Here is a 26,174-nt window from a genome sequence, read left to right on the forward strand (position 1 = left end):
CTTGTGTAGAGTTTTCCATCATTTTTAAGCTCGCCTTGCAGAGGACCACCCATTATTTTTAATTTTACGTTCGTTCTTTCACGAACTCTTGAACAGGCAACATAAAGTTGACCGTGCCCGAATCCAGGCTCAGGTAAAAAAATGCCGACACGCTTAAGCGTTCGGCCCTGAGACTTATTGATGGTCATAGCAAAGGCAAGTTTTACAGGAAGTTGTCTACGTCTCAATTGAAACGGCAACCCCGTGCCGTGGTAACTTCACCCCATTGGCTAGTACAGTTACACAAGCAACCAATAAACTATCGGCGACAAACAGACAGTTAAGCCGCATATACATATGGGGTGAAGTAACATCATCTCCTCCGAAACGGCTGGTTCCCCGGGCTTAGCGAAGCACACCATTGGATTCCGCGGGTCCGTGGCACGCCATTTTGACCATTCGCGTCTTCGTGGGACTTTAATTAGCCAAGATATTAATTAAAAACTAATTTTCCCCTACGTTTTCCCTACATTTTCACTATCTTTCTTGGATTTTCCCTAGTAGGTGGTTTTGGTTACCTGCCAAATTCGTTTTTCTCGAATATCTACGGAATTCGAGAGTTAAAATTCGAGACGCGTATCCTCGGATTCCAAAAAAATCTCCGAATCCATCGACACCGTTCTCATCTTCGTACGACTTTAATCGACCGAGATATTAATTAAAAACCGCGAAAACTTAATTTCCGCGCTCATTTTTCCGAGTGGCAACAATAAACTATCAGCGGCAAACACTTAAGTCGCTTCTTTATATATATAAGCGGCTAAAGTGTGTGTCGCCGATAGTTTATGCGTAACTGTACTAGCCGATGGGGTGAAGTTGCCACGGCACAGGGTTGCCATTTCAATTGAGACGTAGACAATTTCCTGTAAAACTTGCCTTTGCTATGACCATCATTAAGTCTCAGGGTCAAACGCTTAAGCGTGTTGGCATTTTTTTACCTGAGCCTGGATTTGGACACGGTCAACTTTATGTTGCCTGTTCAAGAGTTCGTGAAAGAACGGACGTAAAATTAAAAATAATATATGGTCCTCTGCAAGGCGAGCTGAAAAATGATGGAAAGATCTACACAAGAAATGTTGTGTACAAGGAGATCTTTGACATGTGAATTAACATTTTATTATTTAAATGACCTTTATTTTCTGAGCTAGCGGTGGCTCTTAAGAAATTTACCGCCAGTGGTTTCCTTCATTGCACTTTACTTTAAGCAATTAAACAAGTAGAAAGGGAAAATCCCGTGTGGCAGTAAGCAAAGGGGCGTTCTCGCCGCCTGCCCTAGGTAATTCAGTTTAAATTAGCAGACACCTTTGCACAAATAATTTTAATTGCAATTTATAATATCTAGAACAGCGGTCATTTCGTATGACCGCCGGGCTTTCTAGTATATATATAAAGATATATTTTGTTGCTTCGTTTAGGATTAGGTTGTTTATACTTGTTAACAATACGAGTAGTGTTATAGTTAAATAACATTGTTAAAGTGCTCTATTGAATTTTATGTTCTTGGCGTATTTTAATAATTTATTTTACACCTTAACCACTAAAGTTCGTAAAGTAGTAAGTTTAATCACGTGCTTCAGTTAAATGTAAACTGACTAAATTTCACAACATTCACCATTTTTTTAAAACCTTGTAATATCTAAAATGTCACAAAGACAGAATGTATATATATATATTTAAACGTATCTTGTCACTGCTGGCGCTGTAACTCAGATGTCTTCTTTGCTTTGTACCGAACTAACTATATTATTTCCTTAATATATGTATTATTACTCACTATTTACCACAATTGTTAAATATATATATACTCGTAGTATGTTTATTTGTATTTTATTGTAACGTAAAGGTTTCATTTGCCATTATAATTAAATAATATAAATTTAAAGGTTTTTATTCTTTGATTATATATGTTACCGGCAAAGTGTGAAACGCCGGCATTCTATAGAATGCCTATGCATTGCCGGACACTTTTAGGCAAAGGATGAAATATGAGAATTATTTCACACTTTCCCTAGGCATTGTATATAATACCTAGGCATTCTATAGAATGACAAATGCTCTTTAGGCAAAATATGAAAAAAATTTATGATAACGTTATTATTTTATTATTTGAAAGACGTTCATTCATTAAAAATACAAATGTTATTTTGAAAACTTAATGACAGATTGCAGTTAAAAACTGTTATTCAAAATATGTAAAAAAATAATGAGATGATCTTGATACAACATAATAAATTTAAATTTTCTATCTGGCCGAGACTAGAAATGAGTAAGATCTACTTGACAATGGAAATTAAATTCAGAAACAGTTTCAAAGCAATGACCTTTTTGTTTTTTTCTGGCAAAGGTGCTTGTACAGTTCAATATCATTTCGTGTAACTTTTTCTGTATTTGGTTGAAATTTGTATTAGTTATAGTTTATTGTAAGTTTTCAAGTGCAGTGATAAATATTGCTATTTTGTGTGAAATGATGGTTTAATAAAAATTCTTTACATTCCGTAGCCATTTTGAAGGCAACCGTCCACTGATTTCAATAGCGGATCCAACTCTTCTACGAGATATTTTTGTGAAAGATTTCCAGTTCTTTACTGGACGGCGGGTGAGTGTTATCTCGGTGTAACAAATTTTTATCATAAGCATGATAAACTTTATTTTCTACATTGAAATGGTATTAATTGGGGAAAAGAAAATAAGTTGTTAGTTCTATTACAAAAATAGAAAAAATATAAACAACCTCTTAAAAGTTATACTTAAAGAATGGAAAATAAATGCATGATATCCACAGAAAGTAAATTGTTCCGCACTGCAGTTTGTCACTAAAGGATTAACATGCAAGCATTTCGGTACTTGTGCATTAGCGTAACCACTTTAGCAGAGTTGCCAAATTTTCGAAATGTGTCAAAATATAGCAACAAGCGCATAACATTCTTCAAGCAAAATACTCATAAGTCCTACAAACAAACAACGTCGCGATTTTCGGTTTGGTTTGGTTTATTAGATTACGGAAAAGCACTCGAGGGCTATCTGCCTTAAGGAAGGGATGCCTTCGTGGAGGACTTTCCAAGGGAAACTGACTCGTATACACGTTACACATGGGGAAAACCACGAAAACACCCATGCAGCCAGCCCGTTTGCGGTATTCGAACCTCGAACCGAACTACCAGTGCGCCATTTTCGGATGCATTCTTTTTGTGGTATTCCAAGTTGCAATATTTTTTATAAATAAACCGTGATATTCTTTGCTTTAATCTCGATTTTAAAATTTGCGTATGTGGAATTTTCCAGCAGTGAAAGGAACGGAAGTAAAATATTTGCAGACTTACAGTAATTTTCAGCAAGATCTTCGAAAAGAAGCGTTCTTTTGAATCTGTTGTTAAAGCCCTTGACACTAAATTTCTATAGAAACGAAATAAATAAAAATCATCTTCTAAATAGATTTATCTACTCAATTTTGGGATAAATATCTAATTAGAATATAAAATACATATGTAATAAGTGAATTTCTGAAAATGAATTGAATGATGATTTATGCCATCATTCTTTTCCATCTGCAAAAAATCTTCAAATTTCGCCAAGGTGTTTGCGTTAACACGTAAGTACCAAAATTTCATATTTGAGGAGAGCCATGTCTTCCTTGCTCATTGCAAGTATATAAAATGGCATATTGTATAAAAGTGTCTGGTAAGGGTTGTGTAATGTTAAGCAGTTTTAAGTAAAGATACATAATTGAATTAAGCGTAAATGTAGAGCTAATTTTGTTGATGCTTACATGTTTTCCCATCAACCGAGAAAGTTGGTTCTCGCTGAAGTAAAAGCTGGTGCAAGTCTCGCCAAACGTTTTCATTCTGACGGAATTTTGAAGGAACAAACGGTTATTAATTTAGTTAGAAGAAAATCTCAGATCACTTTTATTTATTTGCATAATCTACCGATATGGCATATAAAATTTAAAAATAATTGCATACGCAAGCTGTGAAATTATCTGATAAATACATAAAACTTGCGCCAGTCATTCTGACATTCAAAACTTTCTGGTGGCATTTAAAATAGCGACAAAAGAGTCTTCTTTGCAAACTCGATGCCACATAAATTCCATTAAATACTCATATCTGTAGTGTCACGTGTATTAGTTGCGATTCTTTCCTCAGCCATTTTACCGAAATCCACAATTTTTAAGTGTTTTGAGTATACGCACTAATATTGGAACCTAGAAAATTATATTGGTGATTAGAATGCTCAGATCTACAGATCGTAATTCATAAGTTTTGTAAACCTAAAAAAAATTCCAAACATAACAATTCTGATGTGGACACCACATATGACTCTTTGTACGGCCAATTAAATTATTCACAGTTTTTGTTGCATTTCTTTTAGACTTATTTCTTTGAATTCAATTAAAGACATATTTCTCATTCAATTAATTCAGTTCTAACTTTACGACAAGGCAAAAATACATAAAAATCCTAAACATCTTCATTCAAAATTGTAAAATATAAAAAAACTGCAAAGCATGAATCGTGAGATTACATATGGATTTAAACTTTATTAATGGCGAACGGAATGACCGTTTTTCAGTTATAGCAGATGTTCATTCAATTCGTAACTTACTTTACAATAAATATATTGTCCGTGTATCGGTGACGAGAAAAATATTCGTCTTGTGTGAATTCGCAGTCTAAAATCATGTAGCCATGATATTTAGAAACTGTCATAGCGAAGGTGTTGGACATTCAAAAAAAAAAAAAAAGCTATGAAATGATGCTGATCAACCCCCTTATTTAACTCGAAGGAGGAGCTTTCTTATTCCATAACATTAGGCTTGATCTTACAAGTTAAAGTTTAAATGCCACTCTAACAAGTAACACAATTACAGATCGCCATAAAAATCAAAAGTTCATAAATATCCCTGGAAGTCTGAAGATTAGACCAAATTCTGATGTGCGATTTCGATGGTACTAACTTAACGTATACCATACTTAAAGGAGACACCATCAGTGCACCGTATTATTGTTTATTTTTAGATCTTAATTTTTAAAAAAGGGGTGACTAGTCCTGCAGAATTATGTCATAACTTTACAGGATAATTTTCTGGCGCATGCAGCGCAATCTGTGGCTAGTTTGTTCGCTCGAATGACTGTGATGCGTTCTACCATTTACCATAGTGCTCGAATAAGCTCCTTTAAAAATAATTTGATTTCTTATATAAAGGAACCACTTTGCGGCATTCATTTCCGAAATGTTTCAGATATTCTTCAGGCTGCTGTATTCAAACCATCAGCAAAGCAGGCGTTGCTACAGGTTTACTACGACTTTTACTTTACTGATAACAGATTGCTTGGAAGTTATTGATTACATTGAAAACAGTAAAAGTTTTATGGATGTGTTTCCTTTTGGTCAAATTACAAATAAATTACAAGGGATATCTTATATATCTCTTCTAATTACTGGTATATATAAAATAAAGTGGTGTATATGATATTATCAATTCTGAGATTTTACATGACTGTATATGAAAGCTGGAACTTTAATATGGGCAATTATTTATTTATAACCTTAGTGTAATCAATAACTTTATGTACAATTCGTTACCATAAAAGTAGAAGTCGTAGTATACCTGTATCAACGTCCGTTTTCCTGATGGTCTGAGTGCAGCAGCCTGAAGAATATCTGAAACATTTTGGAAATGAATACCACAAAATGGTTCCTTTAAAAGTTGAGAAATTAAGTTCATTGTTGGCATTCAGAGAGGTATTATAAATATTATGTTTATGAGTTCGATATTTACTGTTTTAAAATTTCGCAAAATTTAACCACAGTCAAAACTAGCATTGAAGTGCCACTGAATTAGAGATATACATGGTTATGCAAATTGTGTAGTTCTGCGCTGCATATATGCTCTCGTGAAAGAGCTGTGATAACTGCATATATAGCTAGTATTGTGGTTGTTGCTAATCAGTCTTTTCAATTACCAGTGTAGGTAAAACTTCTGGTTTAGACGCCTTCGGTCGCGAACAAATAGAGGCGCACGAAGCATGGGCCATTCAATTTCCAGTATCGTCAGAGAGTTAGGATTTTCAATATCGACAGTATCAAGAGTATAACGAGAATACATAGACGGTGGGGAAAAAACTAGAGACGAACTGAAAAGGACAATTAGTCCTGAATGAGAGTGGTGTAAGACGGATCAGCCGTATTATACGTAACCTGTGAAGCCAAACATTAGCTCAAATTACCACCCAGCTGAATCAGTTTACCAGTCGTACAGTACGTAAACAGACCGGGCAACTCTCGGTTCACCGTATGGGCTTCAGGAGCCATAGACCTACAAGAGTACCGTTGCTCAATGTATGCCATCGGTTTGCACCTCTTGCCTGGGCAAGAGAATGCAAAGAATGGACTCTAGAGGACTAGTAATGAGTAGTAGCACGGAGTGATGAGTCGCGACGTATGGCGTCTCAATCATGGTATCGGGTGTAGGTGACTATGATGGTGGTGTAGGTGACTATAATGTATCTGCGATTTGTATCATGTATTATGTAAGATCTGTATTATGTTTAACAATCTGCATTATGTACTGTGCATAATCTATGTCAATCACTATCTGTATATCAAATTAAGCGTAATATCTCCATAACAATCAGTATTGTGTATGGTATATTAATCAGTATTAAATAATCCTAAGTATTATGTACCAGTATTGTCCTACTCACAGTGCACTATGTATCCTTTATGTATGTAGTTTATTTGTAGTGCGCATTATGCACCTCCATAAGATATGTGTCATGTATAGTATATTAATTAGTTTTAAGTAATCCCACGTATCATGTAACAGTATTGTCCTACGTACAAACTTAAAAACCATTATATAAAATAGTTCATGCACATCAGCAAGTATGCGCGAACATCTCCACTAATTTAACAGTGAATATTATATGGATGACGTGTCAGACAAAGAAAGTACCCAGCTGACTTCAGGCTCTGCCTAGACCTGAATTGCAAGTGTAATGCTACCCATTGCCCATCCCCATAAGTGGCTGCACAACCTAACTGCTTTAAATACGTGTATTTAAATGTAAATGTCGCATCGGATGTACTGAACAGTCAAAGGACAATATCTTAGAATATGTATGCAAAAGCATATGTACAGTACAGTCTGCGCATACCGCAGTGACATAGCAAGATGCTTCTATGAACAGTAGAAATAGATAAGGGTGGACGTGGTGCTGTACTGATTAATCTTTACGGCAAAGGGACAGTGCCCACGTCCACCGTCACTTATCACTTATCACTTACGTACAAAGTACTATGTATTCTGTATGTATGTTGTTTATCTGTATTATCTGCATTATATACTTGCAATCTGTATTATGTACACCATGTACTCTGCATGTATTTAATTTTCTCTTTTGTACTATGCATTTCGCATAAACTATGTACTTGCATACTGCACAACCTTTAACATAAGTAACCCGTACTATATGCATATCAATTTGTTACATATCACTTAAACGCATTCCCGTATTGCATTATGCACAGCGCATTATTGTATATTGAATTTTTAATGGTCTTTGTTTATATGTGATAATATGTTTTTTTCCCTCTCTTTGTGTTTATTTATTTATTTATTTATTTATTTTTGTGTGTGTAATTTGTGCCTTATGTGTTCCATGCCATATTTTTAATTAATTTTAATGCGTATATTAATGTGTTTTATGTAACTGCTATTTGTAATTTTTATATATAACATATGTACTACGTTCCCACACAATGTCTCACATCAGTTATAGCCCCTGTATGGCCATGTAACAAATTTATTTAAGATTCATATGAACTCCCGGTGCAGCCTCCTGGGGCTCCAGGGAGTTGTTGTTTCTAGATAGTGGAGGACGCGGGACATACGTCTGTTTACTTTATGTTAAACACCAGGCGTCCCCGTCCTCCGGTAACCTGTAACCTGTATGGGGTGTTTTTTCTTGGTAGTGTTTGGGATCATTGGTATTTATAACTACCCTCCTTCAATGCGTTTCGGTACATAGAGTAGAGAATCATCTCCATCCATTTATGTGGTCTCGTTGTTCACACAGAAAGATGGAAAGATGGGGAACTTCCCACAGGTTGGCTACTGCCCAGTTGGATAAGCATTCTTCTAACTTCTGTCTCAAGAAATGGCCACCTAAGATTCTTGACTTATTCTATTGAGCTCCTTTGGGATTATTCAGAGAAAGGTGGAAAAGCTCATCACACAGCACTAGCGACCCTTCCTGAATTATAGACATCTCTGACCGACGTATGGCAAGCCAATCTCGTGGAACGCTTCCGCAGACTTGAATCTATGCCTTGTCATATGACAGCCGTTATCAAGGCCAGAGAGGCCTTGATACTCGTCACTGACTCACACTGACTTGCTATGCCTATTTTAGTAGCACTTCAGTGTAATATTTTAAGAGGCATAGTCCGCGAAATTGGCAAATCTTCTTAAATATGGTTCTAAGAATAATACGAATAATTCCTTAATATGGTCCAACGAAACTAATATGGTTCTAAGACTGAGTCTGCCAAATTTTAAAATTCATATTGGCATACCTTTTATCCATCAAATATTAAAATTTATTAATAGTTACAATTTTTAGCAATTTTATGCACCTGTAGAATATGTTCCTAATTATAAAAAAACTATAATTCATATTATAATGGTTTTACTTTGATCGAGATTTAAATAAGGACTTTTCGATTTATTGGTAGCCATAATTTTCGTCGACTCATCTGCGGAAGTAAACTATATTTCTCTTTCTCAATAACCAGCCCACCAGCGGCCGAGCGGTAAAGTCGCTGAACACTGGTAGTTCGGTCCGAGGTTCGAATCCCGCGAACGGGCTGGCTGCATGGGCGTTTTCGTGGTTTTCTCCATGTGTAACGTGTATGCGAGCCAGTTTACCTTAGAAAGTCCTCCACGAAGGCATACCTCCTCTTAGGCAGATATCCCTAATGTGCTTTGCCGTAACTAATAAACCAAACCAAAACTTTCTCAATAACCATAAACGTATAGCGTTTAAGTGCCTTTACAAAATTTCAGATATGAATTTGTGTAATGATTTGTTAGAAATTTACAAAAATATTGTTTAGCTTATATGCTAAATTCCATGAAGAACTTATTTATGTGATTTAAGCTTGCATAAAATTGATATATTATTAAAAACCCTTTTTTTTTTTTTTTTTTTTTTTTTTTGGAATTATAGCAATTTGGTAACGGAAATCCAATAGTAGAAAAAATGTTATCCGTTGTAAATGGAGAAGACTGGAAAAGAATTCGAACCATTGTAACTCCTACTTTCACCACCGGAAAGATAAAAAGGGTAAGAGATAAAATTTACGGTTTAAATAATATTTTAAATAAATCATTTTTTCTTTCTGTACTTACAAGTATATATTAAGTATTTTAATCTTTTTTATACCTCACCTCCTATATCTGAATGCACTTATTATATATTGCTAAAATAGAACGAATATAGTCACATAAAAATTACTTAGGAATTTAGAATTGTTAAAAAACAAAAATTAAAAAAACGGAGAAAACTATCCTATATGAAAATAAATTAAAAACGAATATTAAAATTATTTTCATTATTTTTCCGAAAAAGAAAATGAGCACAATTTTGTTAAATAATATTTATTTATTAATACGTTTACTTGTCAGTCTCCAGGGACAAGCAAAGTAGGCTTAATGTTTAACGCGTTAACAAAACATTTCTCAGAAAATGTTTTTAACCTACTAAATAAATAACCGAAACTCGTCGAATAATACAGCTATAGAAACATTTACGTAGAGCTCCAAAGTAAATAAATTTATTTATACGCATTCAGTTTCTTTTATCCTAAACATAAGGACAGCAAAAATATTAAAACGAATTTTAATGTTAAACCGAAACTAAACTTGCAGTATGTTTCTTTATCCTAATAGTAACGCACTTTAACAGATCCAGATCCTAATAGTAACGCACTTTAACAGGCGTTACTATTAGGATCTGGGAAGTGAGAAATATTAAAAATTATCTATGGCCTGACCCGCATTCAAACTATGGATTTTCCTGTTGTCATAATAATACTTCTAACTGTTGCCAGATAGACGTACTCTAAGGATTTATATTATTCTAACCTTTTTTTTTTTTTTTTTTTTTTTTATGGTTTTTCCTGTCCCTTCTGATTTCAGTTTCCTGTCGGAATGTAAATTTATAATGACGCAGTATCCCAATTTAAACATATGTCAGAAGAAGTATTTAAGCTGTGTGTCAAGAGTTCAAAAAGAGTTATAGCGGACTGAGTTCCGATATTTGTGCTGCGAGTTTAAAATTAGCTCTCTAGTCGGTGTTCGACACCTTTTCAGTTTATACTGATATTTCTCGGCTGGGCTTTGCTGTGTGCAGTTGATTTACCGTTAGTTTAAGCTAAGGAGCCAGTCGTTAATTATCTCTTAAGTTAATGTGCATTTTAGATTCTTATTTTCTGTTAATTTAGTAGCCACAAGTGGTGGTGAATTTGTGAGCACGAAGTACGTACATCTGTTTTTAATTTAGGTTAAATAAAAAGGTTATTTAAACCTTCCTTCTGCAGTATTTATTCTTAAAGACATAGCGAGAATTCGCTACTTCGTCTTCGACGTAGTGTCAAGGTTATATGTTACCAAAGAATACCCATAAACTCTGTATTACTATTATGAGAACACGTACGGAAATGTGATAATTCCTTGCATTCTTCTTCTTTTAAAATGCAACCGGAGAGAGGAGCGAGATTCAGTCAACCAAATCCAAACGATGACGAGTTAACGAATAATAAATTTTAGTTCAAGGCCCATTATAAAATCTTAGGACTTTCAGAGCGATAAACTTTAAAGAATCAACTACATCCTCTTCGGAATTCGAACCGCAGGTCTTCCTACTAGTAACTGGGCGTGCTAATCATTAATCATTATGCCAAGTGAAATAATGGAGAATGCCATAAATCATTGCAAGTTAATTATATATATATATATATATATGTTGTTGCGTGCGTACGGGTTCGTAATAGATTGGAATGCAGAAGTCCGATAAAAAATTAATAAAATTTATTCTAATCACAAGAAATATAACAAAACGCCGGATTATTCCTCAAAAATATTCTACAATATCTCAGTATTACGCAATATAAACAGTAGTTATATTTTAAACTACTAAAACGTTAGATAAAGCGCAATCCAAAGCGCAGAGAAAGCTAATCCGATCTCAAAATTACAGAAGCTAAGTAGGCAACAACAACTGAACTAAGATGTTTCTCTCCGGCTTTTATAGCTTTTTAATTCCGCCACACGAGATAGTTATAGCAATTTCTGGAAAGCAAAAGATTAGAATTACGAAACATCTTTTTATTAAATGTTAAATGCGAGTGCTCCTGTATTTTTACTTATCCGGCGTAGTTTTTTCTTAAAATAAATCTTATGTTGCATTGCACGGGGATATAAAACAATTTTAATTATAATTTTAGTAAAAACAGCTAACCAATACAAAATCCGCAACAATATACATATCGAATTTTAAAATTAAGCAAAGCAGCTAACATAATTTGGCATAGATTTCGAATGAAACTCTATTACCTTCGAGGGCGATTAGACACAGGTTCATCTTCTTCGTGAGGTAAGGGGGGGGGAAGGAAAGAAAAAAAATTGCTTTCTGTATAAATGCGATCATCACTCCTTCCACTTTGTAGAATATCCTTTTGCTCTAGAGTCTGGAAAGAAAGAGGGGAATGTATAGGTGATCAATCTAGAAACCGATAGTATTTTTTTTTTCCCAAAATCTGCGATAAGATACTTGTTTTGCCTAATTTTTACATTTTACATTGGTGTGTTTTCTTCCAATATGATATATCGAACTCTTTCTGAAAAATTCTATACAATAACTTCATGTAAATTATAAAAAATGTGTACCACAACATTATTCATTAAAATGTTATTTTTATTAAATATAAACAGCTTCGAATTTTAAGAAAGGGATTTTGCTGAAAGAGGAATAACCTGGAAACGGGAACTTGCTCAATTATATATTTTTAATTCTTAAATTAAAATACATTAAACTCTCATTTGTCCACTCTTAATCAAGGAACAGATACACCCAGGAAAACAGAAAATACACGTAATCCAGAATTGACTCTGAGAAATTGTAGTTAATGTACAGAATGCAATAAAAGCTGCACTTCTCAGATGCTTTAAATAAACGACACATAGTATATTACTTAAAGTATAGCTTGACTAAGAAAATGACAAAATGTTCATGATACAGACTAGATCTCTCGTTTTTTTTTTTTTTTTTTTTTTTTTTTTTTTTTTTTTCCCCAATGGCAGATTGTGAACAGTTACAAGCGTAACACAGTCCATTAATCCATGCAAAGCCAGATGTGGTGGTCTTTTTCTTATGGAGGCACCTAATAGTAGACCACCATCGCCTCCTATGAAGGGACGGACAGTTACAACCATGGCTTTCTCCGGGATTCGAACCCAGGCCCTTCGGTATTGCGGTCAGGCTTCCCTAACCACTATACCGTCTGGGCGGTTAGCTATCTCGGTTTTTTGGTACCTCCAAAATAATGCTTCAATATTAATACAGTTATTTTCAATTTTGTGTGTATTATCAACATGGAGATAATTCCAACATACTAAACTACAATATTTATTTCACGTATACCAATGTTTAAGAATATATAATTTTTAACAGCTTTGGAGTTATAAGGTTTAAGCATGTAGAGGAACCAAATTTCAAGTCACATACAGTGCTGATAATTAAGTCTTTAAAGTCCTATTATTTTGAATGTTGTTTTGGATGGTTTTTTTTTTTTTTTTTTTTTTTTTTTTTTTTTTTGGATGTTGTTATACTCTTGAGTCAGCATATAATTCTTTTTTATATAAAATATCTTATATCAATACCTTTTTTTCGCAATATTAGCTTCTTAGATGTGTGTTTTATGCTTTTTAAAGGTAATTTTATGTATGTCGTTAAGTTTTTACATTATAATGAGCTTCATATGTGTTTTCTTTATAATGCACTACTACTTATAGCTGATACCCACCCGGCTTTGCTGGGCACACTATCTATTTGAGTGTGAACTTAGACTTCTTATATGGACGAAATGTCTAATTTCGAAATGATAATTAAGGTAAATTTTTTCAATTTAAAGTCGGGAAATATAGTGCCGTTCAGTGAATCTGTCATACGCACTGTTTCCACATCACACATGAGGTACTGTGTATTGGGATACGTCTCCATTATTTAACGTGGTGGGATCCCCAGTAGGCCTACACCATGAAAAATTTCAAACATAAAACTAAGGTTTATATATATTTAATTGTTGTCATAAGTTTCATAAACATAAATGCTATTATCTTTATTATCGAATTTTTAATCAATTATAATTGTTTGTCCTTGATTTTTTATGCATGGCAATTTTTATAAATAACAACAACATTCTTATTTTTCATCACATTCAATTACTTTTAAAGCAAGGTGACCTCATTGATTACATCCTCCACAACATTAAAATTATATAAAATATCATAAACAATAAAATTTTTATTCCAAATAAAAATGGAAAATTAAATTGATTTTAATATTTATAAGCCATAAATAATATTTAAAACACGGAATTTATGCATAATAAAATGCATTATATTTTAAATAAAATGACAACAAAGTATCGGTTACCCTAAATAGCTTGTCCAGCTTATGGGTTTACCATAAGTTTTATCGTCCGCTAAAAAGAAATCGCCAAAATCCGTGCAACCTGTCTACCAAAGTAGCGCCTGTTATTTATTGCATGGCACTGTTAATAATTTTGTGTTGTGTGTCATATGATTATCTGTTTTCTTTGAAAGTAGATTTAATGTTATTCGTCATCGTGCAACACTGTAGAGATTTATTTTATGTTTACATGATTTCTGAACTCATAACTATTAGAGTTAAATATTCCTATTAAAATTAGTTATAATATTTTTTAGATGATAAGTATATTTAAAGACTGTTCGAAAACATTAGTAGAAAACTTTAGAAAATTTGCCGAAAAAGGACAGCCCGTGGAAGCTAAGACGTGAGTATAGTATAATTCATGTCATGCGTTTTGATTGAACTTAATATTATTTAAAATAGTTTGATACTTTAAAGAATTATGTTATATTTGAATAGACTTAGAAGTCTTTAAAAATATTATCTTCAATTTAAAAACCCTCCTCACTGCATTCGTGATTTTAGATTCAATTCTAAAAATGAGTTGTTATTAGTAGCATTCAAAATATATTGATTTCGTACAGTATATGCTGCTCACTAAAAGCGATCATATAATAATAATAAAATCCACTGTAATTAATAGACTCTGTCACAGAAAAAAGTAGACGAGCGGCTATCACGTTACTTAACATGTATGTAGTGTATGAGGAGATAAACAAGTGATTACAAATTCAAAACAAAAGGATATTTTTATTAAGAATTTATGGTACGAAAAGTGTTACAAATCACTTAGTAGCTAACAGTACAGCCACCTCTGGCAGCTATACAAGCGTGGCATCAAATCGCGAAGGTAATATTTGCAACTGGGTATTTAATAGTATATGTAAAGTGTATGTAAAGCTGCGTTCAGACGGCGGCATAAAGAGCATAGAGGCATAGTCATAAGAGCATAAAATACTGGAGTCCCGTTCACACCTGCTAGACGTGTGTCTAAGCTGTGGCCAATGAGAGAAGCTAAATTTGCGCATGCGTGGATGTACCTTTCGCGCGCTGTTTTTCAGCTCGATTGGTTTCCCGCGCTCGCTCTGCTTGTTTTCCTTATATAGTGTCATGGCTTTTTCAGCTCACCACGAAGTATTACTCGTTCAACAGAATGCTCTTTTAAGCTTCGTTCAGACGGGGGCGTAAAGGGCATAAGTGGTTAAAGCCGAGCTCCGTTGCCAAGGCAACGAGTCTGTGCAACGTCACAAAATCTGGTTTAGGGCTCGTGGCACAAGGTTCAAAGTTTTCAACTTTACGCCGAGTTTGGGATAAGCGTCGACCAATCAGAGCGAAGCTAAAACGAAGCGGCGTTCTACAGAAGATTTCGCTGTCACAAAACAAGCAGAGCGAACGCGGGAAATCAATCGAGCAGGAGAACAGCGGTGTGGTGTGGTGTATTTAATTACGGCAAAGCACACTAGGGCTATCTGCCAAAGGGGAGGGATGCCTTTCGTGGAAGACTTTCTAAGGGAAACTGGCTCGTATACACGTTACACATGAGGAAAACCATGAAAACACCCATGCAGCCAGCCCGTTCGCGGGATTCGAACCTCGGACCGAAATACCAGTGTTCAGCGACTTTACCGCTCGGCCACTGGTGGGCCTCAGGAAAACAGCGAGGGAAAGTTGTAGACACATCCACGCATGCGCAAATTTAGCTTCTCTCATTGGCCACGGCTTGCACACCGTTCTCGCAAGTGTGAACGGAATTCCCGTATTTAATGCCCTTCCCCCATAGTACAAGACATCCTCAGGATATCCTATTAAGTCGAAATGTCCCGGGAAGCAGTTAGGATATCCTGAGGATGTTGATTCTCAAATATCCTGAGGACTTCTTAAGTCAACATCCTGAGGATATCCTATTCAAATCTCAATGTCCCGGGATATATGAAGATCTCCTCAGGATGTTGATTTTCAGATATCCTGAGGACTTCGTAAATCAACATCTTAAGGATGTCCTGTTCAAGTCGTAATATACCGGGACATATAAAGATCTCCTGAGGATGTTGTTTCTCAAATATCTTCAGTACTTACTTTTTATGGAAGCTCATATCTGAAAATATTAAAGTAAAGTAACCTTGTACCACATGTAAGTCATGTTATAAGAATCGAAATCTCTATGGATTACCTATTCTGCATATGAAAATTTAATTGTTATGCTTACACTGGTTTTTGTCTTGTATATGTTGGCTGTAAGTATTAAGTAATAATATTTTCAAATTTTTGTTTTTGTTTCACAGTGTCTAGTGATCAGAGTAGTTTCTTACAAATTATATGCACGTGTTTTCAGCCGTTTTGAGTTTCATATTGAAAGTGTGTTTACGATTAAATTCTAATTGCTACATAATATATTTTGTAAACATTATTTTAGATACCTTTCTAATATCTTTGAACACAAATATTATTTACGTTACAGGTTAACTCAGAAAAATCTTTCACGAAGACATTTATCCTATGAACAAATGGGCATGATGTACATCCATGCCTTATCTGGCATTTGAACTTGAGCCCTTCTGTACGACAATCAGTCACTAATCACTTACCCGTCTCTGAGGCACTAATCAGAAATATCAAGTCATAAAAGTATTCTATTAAATTCATCGATAGTTCTTAGCATAGAAATAACTATATTTTGAAACTGCAAAAGAAAAAATACTTTTTGATTTGTTACACTATTATATTAGTAATGAATGATGTTTAGTGCTGTGCAGTAATAAGTAACAATATTTTTTTTTTTTTTTTTTTTAACAAACGAAATTTAGTTTACAGACGCAGTTAAAAACTAGTCTGTACGAGGTTTAACTTGCTCTAATTTGAATTTATAAACAGAAGAATAATTTTATTGGGCTAAAAATTTCATTGCAGTTTCTTCGTTCATTTTCTGGTAAGTTATTTAATAATGAGAATTTGTCTTTCAAAGCGACTGAGGTAAGAAGTAACTTATTTTTTACCTCTCTGAAATAGGAAAATGAGGTTTAAGAATGAGAAGAACTAACATTAAGTTCTTATTCTCCTCAAACCTCACTTTGCTACCTCTTTAACCATACAAATATTCGGTCTTTGCTAAACAAAGCGCGAAAAAAATATATCCAGCGCTCTGCTGTCTTATACGTTATGCCGGCAATGCTCATAATGCCGTTATGCCGGACTCCTCATAATTTAACAATAATTACTGCTTTATTAATTTATTTGTAACATCCAGAAAATGCAGTAAACACGTTTCTTCAAGTTATATAACACAAAGTTAAATGTTGTTATGAAAACTCAAAATTAGATAACGGATTAAATAGATGTTCAAACTTTAAATTAAAATGATTTAATTTTTAAATTAAACGCGTTCTTTAAACACAGCAGTTTTATTACTTTATTTTATACTATAAATAACAATTGAAGTTGAAAATCTTAAATGTGTGTTTCCATCACTATCATTGTCGTAAAACTGCTTCTCAAATTTTCTTTGCTTTTGAGAAGAGCTCCGCTCAGAATGTAACACCTCTGAGCACTTTTTCTGTAGCCGATGCCCCAAGAAGATTTCTCTTTTGTTAACGTGGCAGATTTATGTGTCAAACCTTCCCCTTCTTTGTATCCCCTACAAGGAAAACATCCCTTCAAACAAAGGAGGACGCAGAATGCCCCCAACGGTTTTAATTGCTCCGTAATAGTGATATCCTTGAAGAACCCCCACAAAGTGGAAAGTACATGTACTTACTTTCTGATTTCCAGAATTCAGCTATTCTGCTAAACGTTAATAGCCGTCGTTCCAAATTCTCTTTCAATTACGAACTGACTTGCTGACGCTTGCAAGCGTTACATTGAGAGAGTGTGAAAAGTAAGTTTCAAAATTTTTCCTTTATTCTACAAAAATGATCAGAACTAAAAGAAAATTATCTCAGATATCTAAAAGACGGATTTACAGCAGAATAAATCAACGTATATTATCGTATTCGTCAGAAGATGAAGTAGCATTTAATTATGAAAAAAGCTTGTGCCGAATTTTCGCGCTAGCAAATATTCTTTAAGTTCCATTTCAAACTGTGATTCGAAATATGAACTTTTATGTCTCAAGAAGAACTGACTGATGACGATTACCAAAAGGATTATCCCATTTTAAGGATTATTCCAAATATAGGACTAATAAATATTCCATTAGACTTTATGCTCCTTGTGTGCTTAGGAGTAGTATAAAAAATGATTACTATTAGGATTGGCGGAGGCACCTTACAAGCACGATTACCACATAAAAATGTTGAACTACATTTTTTTTTTAAATGACCAGTTTTTAAAGCCTTATGTACCAATTGAATTTGCAAGAAAACCAAGGAACCAACTCTAAAAGAATTGAAACACTGGAAAGCTACAGAATACCGTCAATTTTTATTGTACATTAGCCCACTTATTATTTTTTTAATTTAAACTCTTCGTAGTAAATTTTGGGCTTTATTATGAAAAACAGTATATTTCTCATAATGTTCACGGCCTACTGCATATTTGCGAAGATGTAAAAATGTTTGGGCCGTTAGATAATTACAGTGCATTTAAATTTGAAAGCTATATATCTTCTATAAAAAAAATGATTAGGAAATCTTCCGCTCCATTACAGCAAATAGCAAGACGAACTCATGAACTGTTTAATCATATTGTAGCCATGAATAATGATTCAATCAACGTAACCGACTTAAGTTCAGAATTTCAAAATTTACACACATGTGGTCCACTACTTAAAAGTTATTAAATGCTTAATTTTCTTATTGAATTTTAAATACAAAGAACTGAATTTGTAGAATAATTTAATTATGAATATATCGAAGAATTCAGTTTTGGGCTATTGAATGGTTAAAAATGATCGAAAGATTTTTAATATTTTAAAGCAAAATTTTCTTTTATAATATTTTGTATTAATAATTCATTTCAAGTCTTTTGCTCAGTTTTAGATATATTTACAAATTATTAAATAAATTGAAATTCAAATTAGAAAAATAAATTGTATAAATATTCTTTAACATTTCTTATTTTTCCATAGTAACCACAGATGGAGGACCTGAGACTGTCTGTGAAAAATAAGCAAGTTTCAGGTTATCACAACACCTTCACACACTTTCACTGGAATATAAAGAAACTTTCTGGGGATATACTGGGATGTAACATTAAGCAGTTGAGATTATGTATTTAAGAGGTTAAAGGGATATTGTAACTAGTATTTCAAATCCTGATAACATCCCATATGCTGTCGGTGGGACCTAGATATGATGTCCTAAGGATATACTAGGATGTGACATTAAGCACTCGGGAGGGTGAGTTTAGGAGGAAACTGGGATATTACGGGATGTCCTGAGGATGTAGTAAGTAGGACTTTAAATCCTAATAACATCCCATACGCTGTCAATGGGACATAGATAGGATGTTTTTAGGATATAATGGGATGTGTTTAGGAGGTTAGTGGGATATCCCGGGATGTCCTGAGGATGTAGTAAGTAGGAGTTCATATAATAATAACATCCCGAACGCTGTCGATGGGACTTAGTTAGGATGTAATGAGGATATCCCGTGATGTGACATTAAGCACTCAGGAGGAGGTGTTTAGGAGGTTCGCGGGATATTCCGGGATGTCCTGAGGATGTGCGCATATCGCGTGAGCAACATCCTCGGGATATCCCAAGGATGATTTTGTGCTACGTGGGTTATGACTACGCCTCTATGCCCTTTATGCCGCCGTCTGAACACAGCCTTACCTGCCCTTCTTATACGCCAAAAGGCAACGGAAGAAGGTAAAAAAAGAAAAAGAACAAAATCGTCTAGAGATATTTTTTGGAAAGACTAATACTTGGTTTGTACATTTTTCTGTGCAAAGCACTATGGAATATTTCTGCGTTGCATAGTAATACGCTCTATACTATAAACATGCACATGCATATTTACATATATAAAACCTTCTTCAATTAGAAATTGTAGTAAGTTCGCCTAAAAGTTACCAGGAGCTGTTGCTCCAAAAAGTTCAACACGTTTAAAAAAAATTAATACATATGAAAATCAAACCATTTAACATGTAAAACATTAAAAAACAAAATCAGATAAAAAAAAGTAAGCGGAAAATGGTAAATTAGCCTAACTCGACTTCCAAACTGGCTTTTCAAGGGAAATTTTATTTGTTTGAACGTCGAATCAAGCTAACCCCATTACGCGTTTCGCCGAAACAGACAATTGAAACATTTTCGCTACAAAATTTTTTAATTTAGACAAAGTGTCTTGGAAAATTTTAATAGTCTCAATTCTCTGTTCCAATTTCCCGACGCGTCCGCACAAAATGACACATTAAGGTGTTAAAATATGTAAAAACTATTCCGATACATCTTAAATCTAGACTAAAATAAAAATAAAAATTAAAATCAAAATAAAAATAAAAACAAAAATAAATAGCGGTCTGCTATTAGTCCTAAATATACAAAAACATACGGGCTGGGCCTGCAAGCTTAAAGATTTATAATTTTATATATTTTAGAAATCTGTAATGAAAATCTGTAATTAAAATAAAAGAAAATTAAGATGAAAACCAACAAAGTGGGTCTTGCTAAGACCAAGAAAAAGTTGTAACAAAAGAAACAAAAAACTGACCTGTGGCGATGCAGAGCTCTCCCTCTTAAAACTATGTTCAAAAGTAGTTGTAATTCCCTTCTGTGTACTTCAGTCGAGTGACGTATGTAGGGGGGAACGATGTTCTGTGGGTATCAGCCAATACGAAAAGATTGTCCGTTAGCTGCAACTCGTCTCCAATTATCGAAGGGGGTCGGAAAACTCGGAAAAACGTGAAAAGAATTCAAAATGGCGTCTGACATGTAGTTGGAAGAAAAAATTGTGACTGAAAGCGAAAATGGCTAATTCAGCTAAAACTACAAAACTTGGCCACAAAAGCAAGAGTAAAAGGAAAAAACAGTCATTTGTTAAAAAAAGTCGTAATTCTTCAAGCTAGCGGGCGATCAAGCTACTATGAAAAACGAAAAGGCCCGATTTGTTAATAAAAGCAGTAAAATTGGCCATTATAGAAATTTAAAACTATTTACACAATAGTATTTAAAAGTAAAGTGCCAAAATTTTGGAGGAAAGAGAATGAATAAACTAGAATTATCTGTACATTTTTACATTAGATTCTCTGAATCAGTCATCCATCTTAAACCGTCCTTCGGGCTTTAGGCATAAAATATCATTATCTAATTCAAAAAATCTAAAAATAGGTAAGGCTAATTCCAGCTTTTTTTAGGGTATTTTTAATTATTTTATGAGGAATTAGGACACTTTTCAAAATAGTTACGAAGTATAGTATTTCTTCTTGTAAGTGTTTCGCAGTATTGCAGATTCTTTTTATTCTGAGTAGCTGTGAATAAATTGTGTTAAGTATGACTCTTTTGGAAATATTTGAATTCCAGTTAGTTAATTTAAGTGTGAAAAAATTAAATTCTCTTCTTTTGTCGTAAACTTTAATAAAATTGTAATCTATAATATGTAAATCAAGGTAGAATACGTTATGCTGTTTATTTGTTTTATTTAGTTTTAAGCATGCAGGGTAGATATTAACTACTTCTATTTTGTTGTAGTTATTAAATGCAATGACATCATCAATATATCTATAGATGTGTTGGTAAAATATACTGTACTGAGTGAACGGACATAGGTCAATTCTTTTGTAGAAAGGAATAATTCACAGACAGAGCTTGAAAAATTACCGCCCATTGGGATTCCCTGTACTTGTTTATAGATGCTATTGTCAAATTGAATAAAATTATTGAAGAGCAAGCTGGAGAGGAATAGTTGCCATTTTTCGTTGCTGAGAATGGTAGTAATTTGCGGAAATAAATCTGGAAGAGCTAGTAAACTTGTAAAAATTTCTTCAAGTGGTAGAGAAGTATAGAGGTTTTCAAAGTCGTAGCATTGGATATGGTCTATTTTAAGTGAATTCATAGTTTTAAGAACTAGTTCGTTACTAGAGATCATCCAGTTGCAATGCAGACCCTCAAAATCATAGTTATTAATTAGGTCACGTATTATACGAAGTTTTTGTGCAAAGAGATAATCTATTTCTTTGAGATAACTTTTGGTACTATTAGCTATGAACCTGAATTTTATTGGAGACTTATGAAATTTAGGTAAGGCATAGAGATTGGCAAACCTGTTGTTATATTTCTGGGGTTGTATTTTTAGTCTTTTATGGAGTGCTTTAAATTTATTGAGAAGAATCTTTGTACTGGTAGTGATTTTTTGGTAAGTGCAGATATTATTTAACTCTTTATGCAGAAGGTTGAAGTAGAATTGTTGTCAAATAACACTAAAATTGTTGCTTGCTTTGTCAATCTTCGTGATGATAAAGTGATCTTGCAATTTTTGAATTAGATCCTCTAGACGTTTTTTATTGTGTAAAGAGTTGAAAAAAGGTGATTTGAACAGCAAACGTTGAAATTCTTTAATAAGTGCAGCTTTCCATTCAAGAAAAGTTGTACTGGGTAAATTGGATCTATTACTAACTAAAATAATAAATTTATCAAGATCATTATTGAATTGTTTGAGGCAGACGTGTATATTAATACCGATTCTCTTAGGAGAAATACGATATCTACTTCTAAATATGCCTAATAAAAAAAATCTTGAGGATAAGTGACAGATAGCCTGTATATAATATTTTTCCATTTTGCAGGTGTGAAAGCAGTTAAGCGAAAAACAGTACTTACCATACATTATTATTATTATTTTTTTAATTTTCAATCAAAAGGAACATGTTTCTGTGCTTAGCACTATCATTCACTGTGACTTATTCACTGCCACTGTCGATCACTACAGTTGTTGACTGCACTACCAATATTAATTATCACTAGTACTAGTATCCCACAATTGGTCACCATAACCAGCAACCACACTAGTACAATACTATGAAACGTTTACCCAATAACGTATTTTACGTTGAATCATTAAATACATTTTGCTGTGTTGCCAGCTGTTTGTATACATCTACTTCTAATAATTTGCATGTATAAGCTGCACCCCTGAATTTCATATGCTTTTTCTGAAAAAAAAAAGGGGGTTACACTCGAGAGACTACACTACTTTCAGGAATTTTTGTGGATAATTCTGCAAACTGGTATGTTTACATCATATGAGTAATTCAAATTAAACTCTGCTCTGATGTGAGATGTCATAGATGTAAGTTTCATCCACGTCTGTTGTCAGAAGTAATTACTTTTAATGATTTTTCATTTGGTGACAGATTATGACAATTCTTCACTCACTGGCAGACATGCATATTAAAGCACCAAAAAGAGTTTAATTTCAACATATGCTATCATTTTTATTTACGACCAATATCTCAAAAGTAATTTCACATTGACAAATTTTAGGTACCCAAGTCTTCAAATACAACAAAATCATAAACATTCATACCTTATCCAGGAATTTCTACCAGAGAAATAGCATGAATTTAATGATCAAAATTCCATTCAAATGATAGTAATAAAGAGCGGATAATAATAACAAATACAATTAATTAAATTATAGTCCATGTTATGAATTATGTGTGCTATTCAGTTTCATTAAAAGCAAATTCCTTTCATAGAGAAATTAATTAAAAAAACAGAACAGAACATCAACACGAGATAAAACTGTCTAGACTGTTGTTTTAAGGATATTTCACTACATTTTTTCCTTCTTGGAATTCATAAGAGCATTTTCTCAAAAGATTAATCTTTCATTACTTATACAAAGCTTACACCATTGAATTGACTATTGTGACTATTCTTAAATAAGTGAAATTTTTTTTTTTTATTTTATTTTATTTTTAAAAAATAGAAAAAGAAAAAACAGCAGATTCTTGGTATTGATTTGATGTTTTAGTAAAATTAATTCATGAAGTTTGTTTGGAAAAAATCAGCATTTGAAGCAAATAGCGATACAATATTTCCAGCTTTTTCAATAATTTTATTCTTAAATACAAAAATAATTAAACAGGAAGAAAATGATAGTAATAATTTATGCAAAAATAATAAACAGAAGAAAAGCAATAATAATAATTTACCCAGAAAAAATAAAATTTTTGCGAGCATGCATTTTTTTAAGAATTTTCATAATGAAATGAAAAATAATGGATGGGATCAATCATCTACAGGATCATATACCTGAGCTTAACTTTCACTTTACGAGTTTCATCCATATTTTTCAATTTATTGTGAAAACTCATTAAAAAATGCATGTCATCATCGTAGATTTCTTGCGAGATCAACTCATTACTTTTTCGGATACGATTACAACTCATTCAGATACGATGATTAAAAAAAAAAAAAAATGTCGCCTTCGATGTGACAGCGAAATCGTCTAAAGAAAGTCGCTTCGTTTTAGCTTCATTCTGAATGGTCGACGCTTATCCCAAACTCGGCGTAAAGCTGAAAACTTAAAACCTTGTGTCACGAGCCTTGTGCCAGTCTGTGCTACGTCATGTAATGTAAGTTTTCGGCTTTAACCACTTATGGCTTTTGTGCACCCGTCTGAACACAGCCTAAGAGCGTTGTTGGTTGGTTGGTAACGGAGGACGGGGACGCCTGATGTCTAACAGAGGTAAACAGGCATGTATCCCGCGCCCTCCACTAACCAGGAACAACTCCTTGAGGCCTCAAGAGGCCGCCTCGGGAGCTTTTTGGGATGTTAACAAGAGCATTTACATGGCCATACAAGGGCAGACTGCATTCGTTTTACCGTTTTGACATTTGTTGTTGCAATTTGCTATGGTAATTTTGCATATTCATAATAAAATTCAAATAAAAATACGAATTAAATGTACAGATACAAAAATACAGTTACAAAATAATAGGATTAAAATACAGGCTCATAGTAAAAAAAAAAAAAAAAAAAGAGTATTATGCATATACAGAAGAGGAAATGTTAAATACATTTGACTGTACATTATTTGATAAGTGTCTGTAATAGGGGCTTATGCAAGTTTCAGGAGTAGACTTATGTGTCTGAGAATGTGGAACTGCATGCTGACTACTTAGTTAGTGTATCATGCCTTGAGAGATTTGGTTAATGAGGAGAGTACAAATCTTGACCCATTCTCTTGAGCTTGTTAACAACTTTGCAGATTGTATTTACTGCCGGTTTGTGTTTTATAAGGAAGCGGTGATAAGCTTCTCTATTGTTGATGGGAAGAGGGAGGTGATTTCTTGCTGTCAGATGGCATTCAAAAACATAGTGGTCTGGGGAGCCTTCCGCTCCGCAGGCGCATATGTCCGTGGTTGTTACGCCATGTCTATTGAAGAAGGTCGGGAATGGGCCGTGTCCCGTAATATAAGCCGTAAGAGGAGCTATTGCAATGTTGCGTTGAGTGCCGACTTTCGGGAGGTAGCTGTATGTACGTCTTCCAGCCAAAGATTTAGGCCTTGACCCCGTAATAGCCCTTTGGGGTAGGAAGGAGGGGCTAGGATTGTGATTTTTTCAGCTTCTGGATCAGTGGCTGCTTGCTTGGCCAGGCTATCAGCTGCTTCATTCCCCTCATTTTCTGCATGTACCTTGATCCATGTTAAGGAGAGATGTTTCTGCGGGTTGCGCTTTAAAAGTTGTTGTAATTTGATGATCAAGGGCGAGGTGCGGTTGTGATTATCTAGTGCTAGAAGACATACTGTCTGTGAAAATTTTCGCCCGTTCTATATTATTATTGAAAATGTAATCTACCGCCGTTATAATTGCTTGCACCTCCGCCTAGAACACACTGTTGTTTAAGTCAAGGCGTCCTTTCCATACATGGATGATTCTTCCTTTGTCATAGTGTGCAAAAGCGCTGCCCACTCCGTCTTCCTGCTTAGAGCCGCCGGTGTATATTTGCGTATCCCTTGAAACTCGCGTCATTGAAAGTGGCTGTATCCTTGAAATGTTAATGCTTATTCCTGTGCCTTTACGTGCGGGATGAGTGTGAAGAGTATTACCTGGGCTTTGAAATTGCACAGGGCTGTATGTTATGTTGCCAAATGTTGCATTTCTGAGGAGGTATATGAGGGTGGTGTAGACTGCCTCTTGTTCTGCCCGTATGTGGAGTGGAATGAGCCCTGCAAGAACTGTCGCTGAGCTGGTGGATGTGGTGCGGTACGCTTTACAGAGATTCAGGGCGAATGGTCATTGAAGAGATGTAAGATGTTTGATCTTTCGTCCTCCAATCGGTTGGGCCCATACGGCAGCAGCATACAAGACTATTTTTTCAGCTACCGCATGATAGAGGATCTTCTGGATATGATGATTCTGACCCCAGTTTCTACCTTGGAAGGCGCGCGCCTTTCTGGCTATAGCTGATGTTTTGTTCTTTAGTTCTTGGATGTGAGGGATCCAGGTTAG

The 26,174-nt window shown here is 34.3% G+C and overlaps 1 protein-coding gene across 1 annotated transcript in view; it reads left to right on the top strand.

The window, feature by feature from the left end:
- Positions 1-26,174, top strand: part of LOC118189134 (cytochrome P450 3A8-like) — a 118,517-nt gene that overhangs the window by 13,090 nt on the left and 79,253 nt on the right. The window contains exons 4-6 of the mRNA XM_035359682.2: positions 2,539-2,635; positions 9,273-9,389; positions 14,054-14,142. Coding sequence (XP_035215573.2) covers positions 2,539-2,635; positions 9,273-9,389; positions 14,054-14,142 — 303 coding nt within the window. The remainder of the gene's footprint in view (positions 1-2,538; positions 2,636-9,272; positions 9,390-14,053; positions 14,143-26,174) is intronic.

Source organism: Stegodyphus dumicola, chromosome 2, assembly GCF_044657685.1.
Source record: "Stegodyphus dumicola isolate Sdum_Otavi_A_Nest chromosome 2, ASM4465768v1".
NCBI lineage: Eukaryota > Metazoa > Arthropoda > Arachnida > Araneae > Eresidae > Stegodyphus > Stegodyphus dumicola.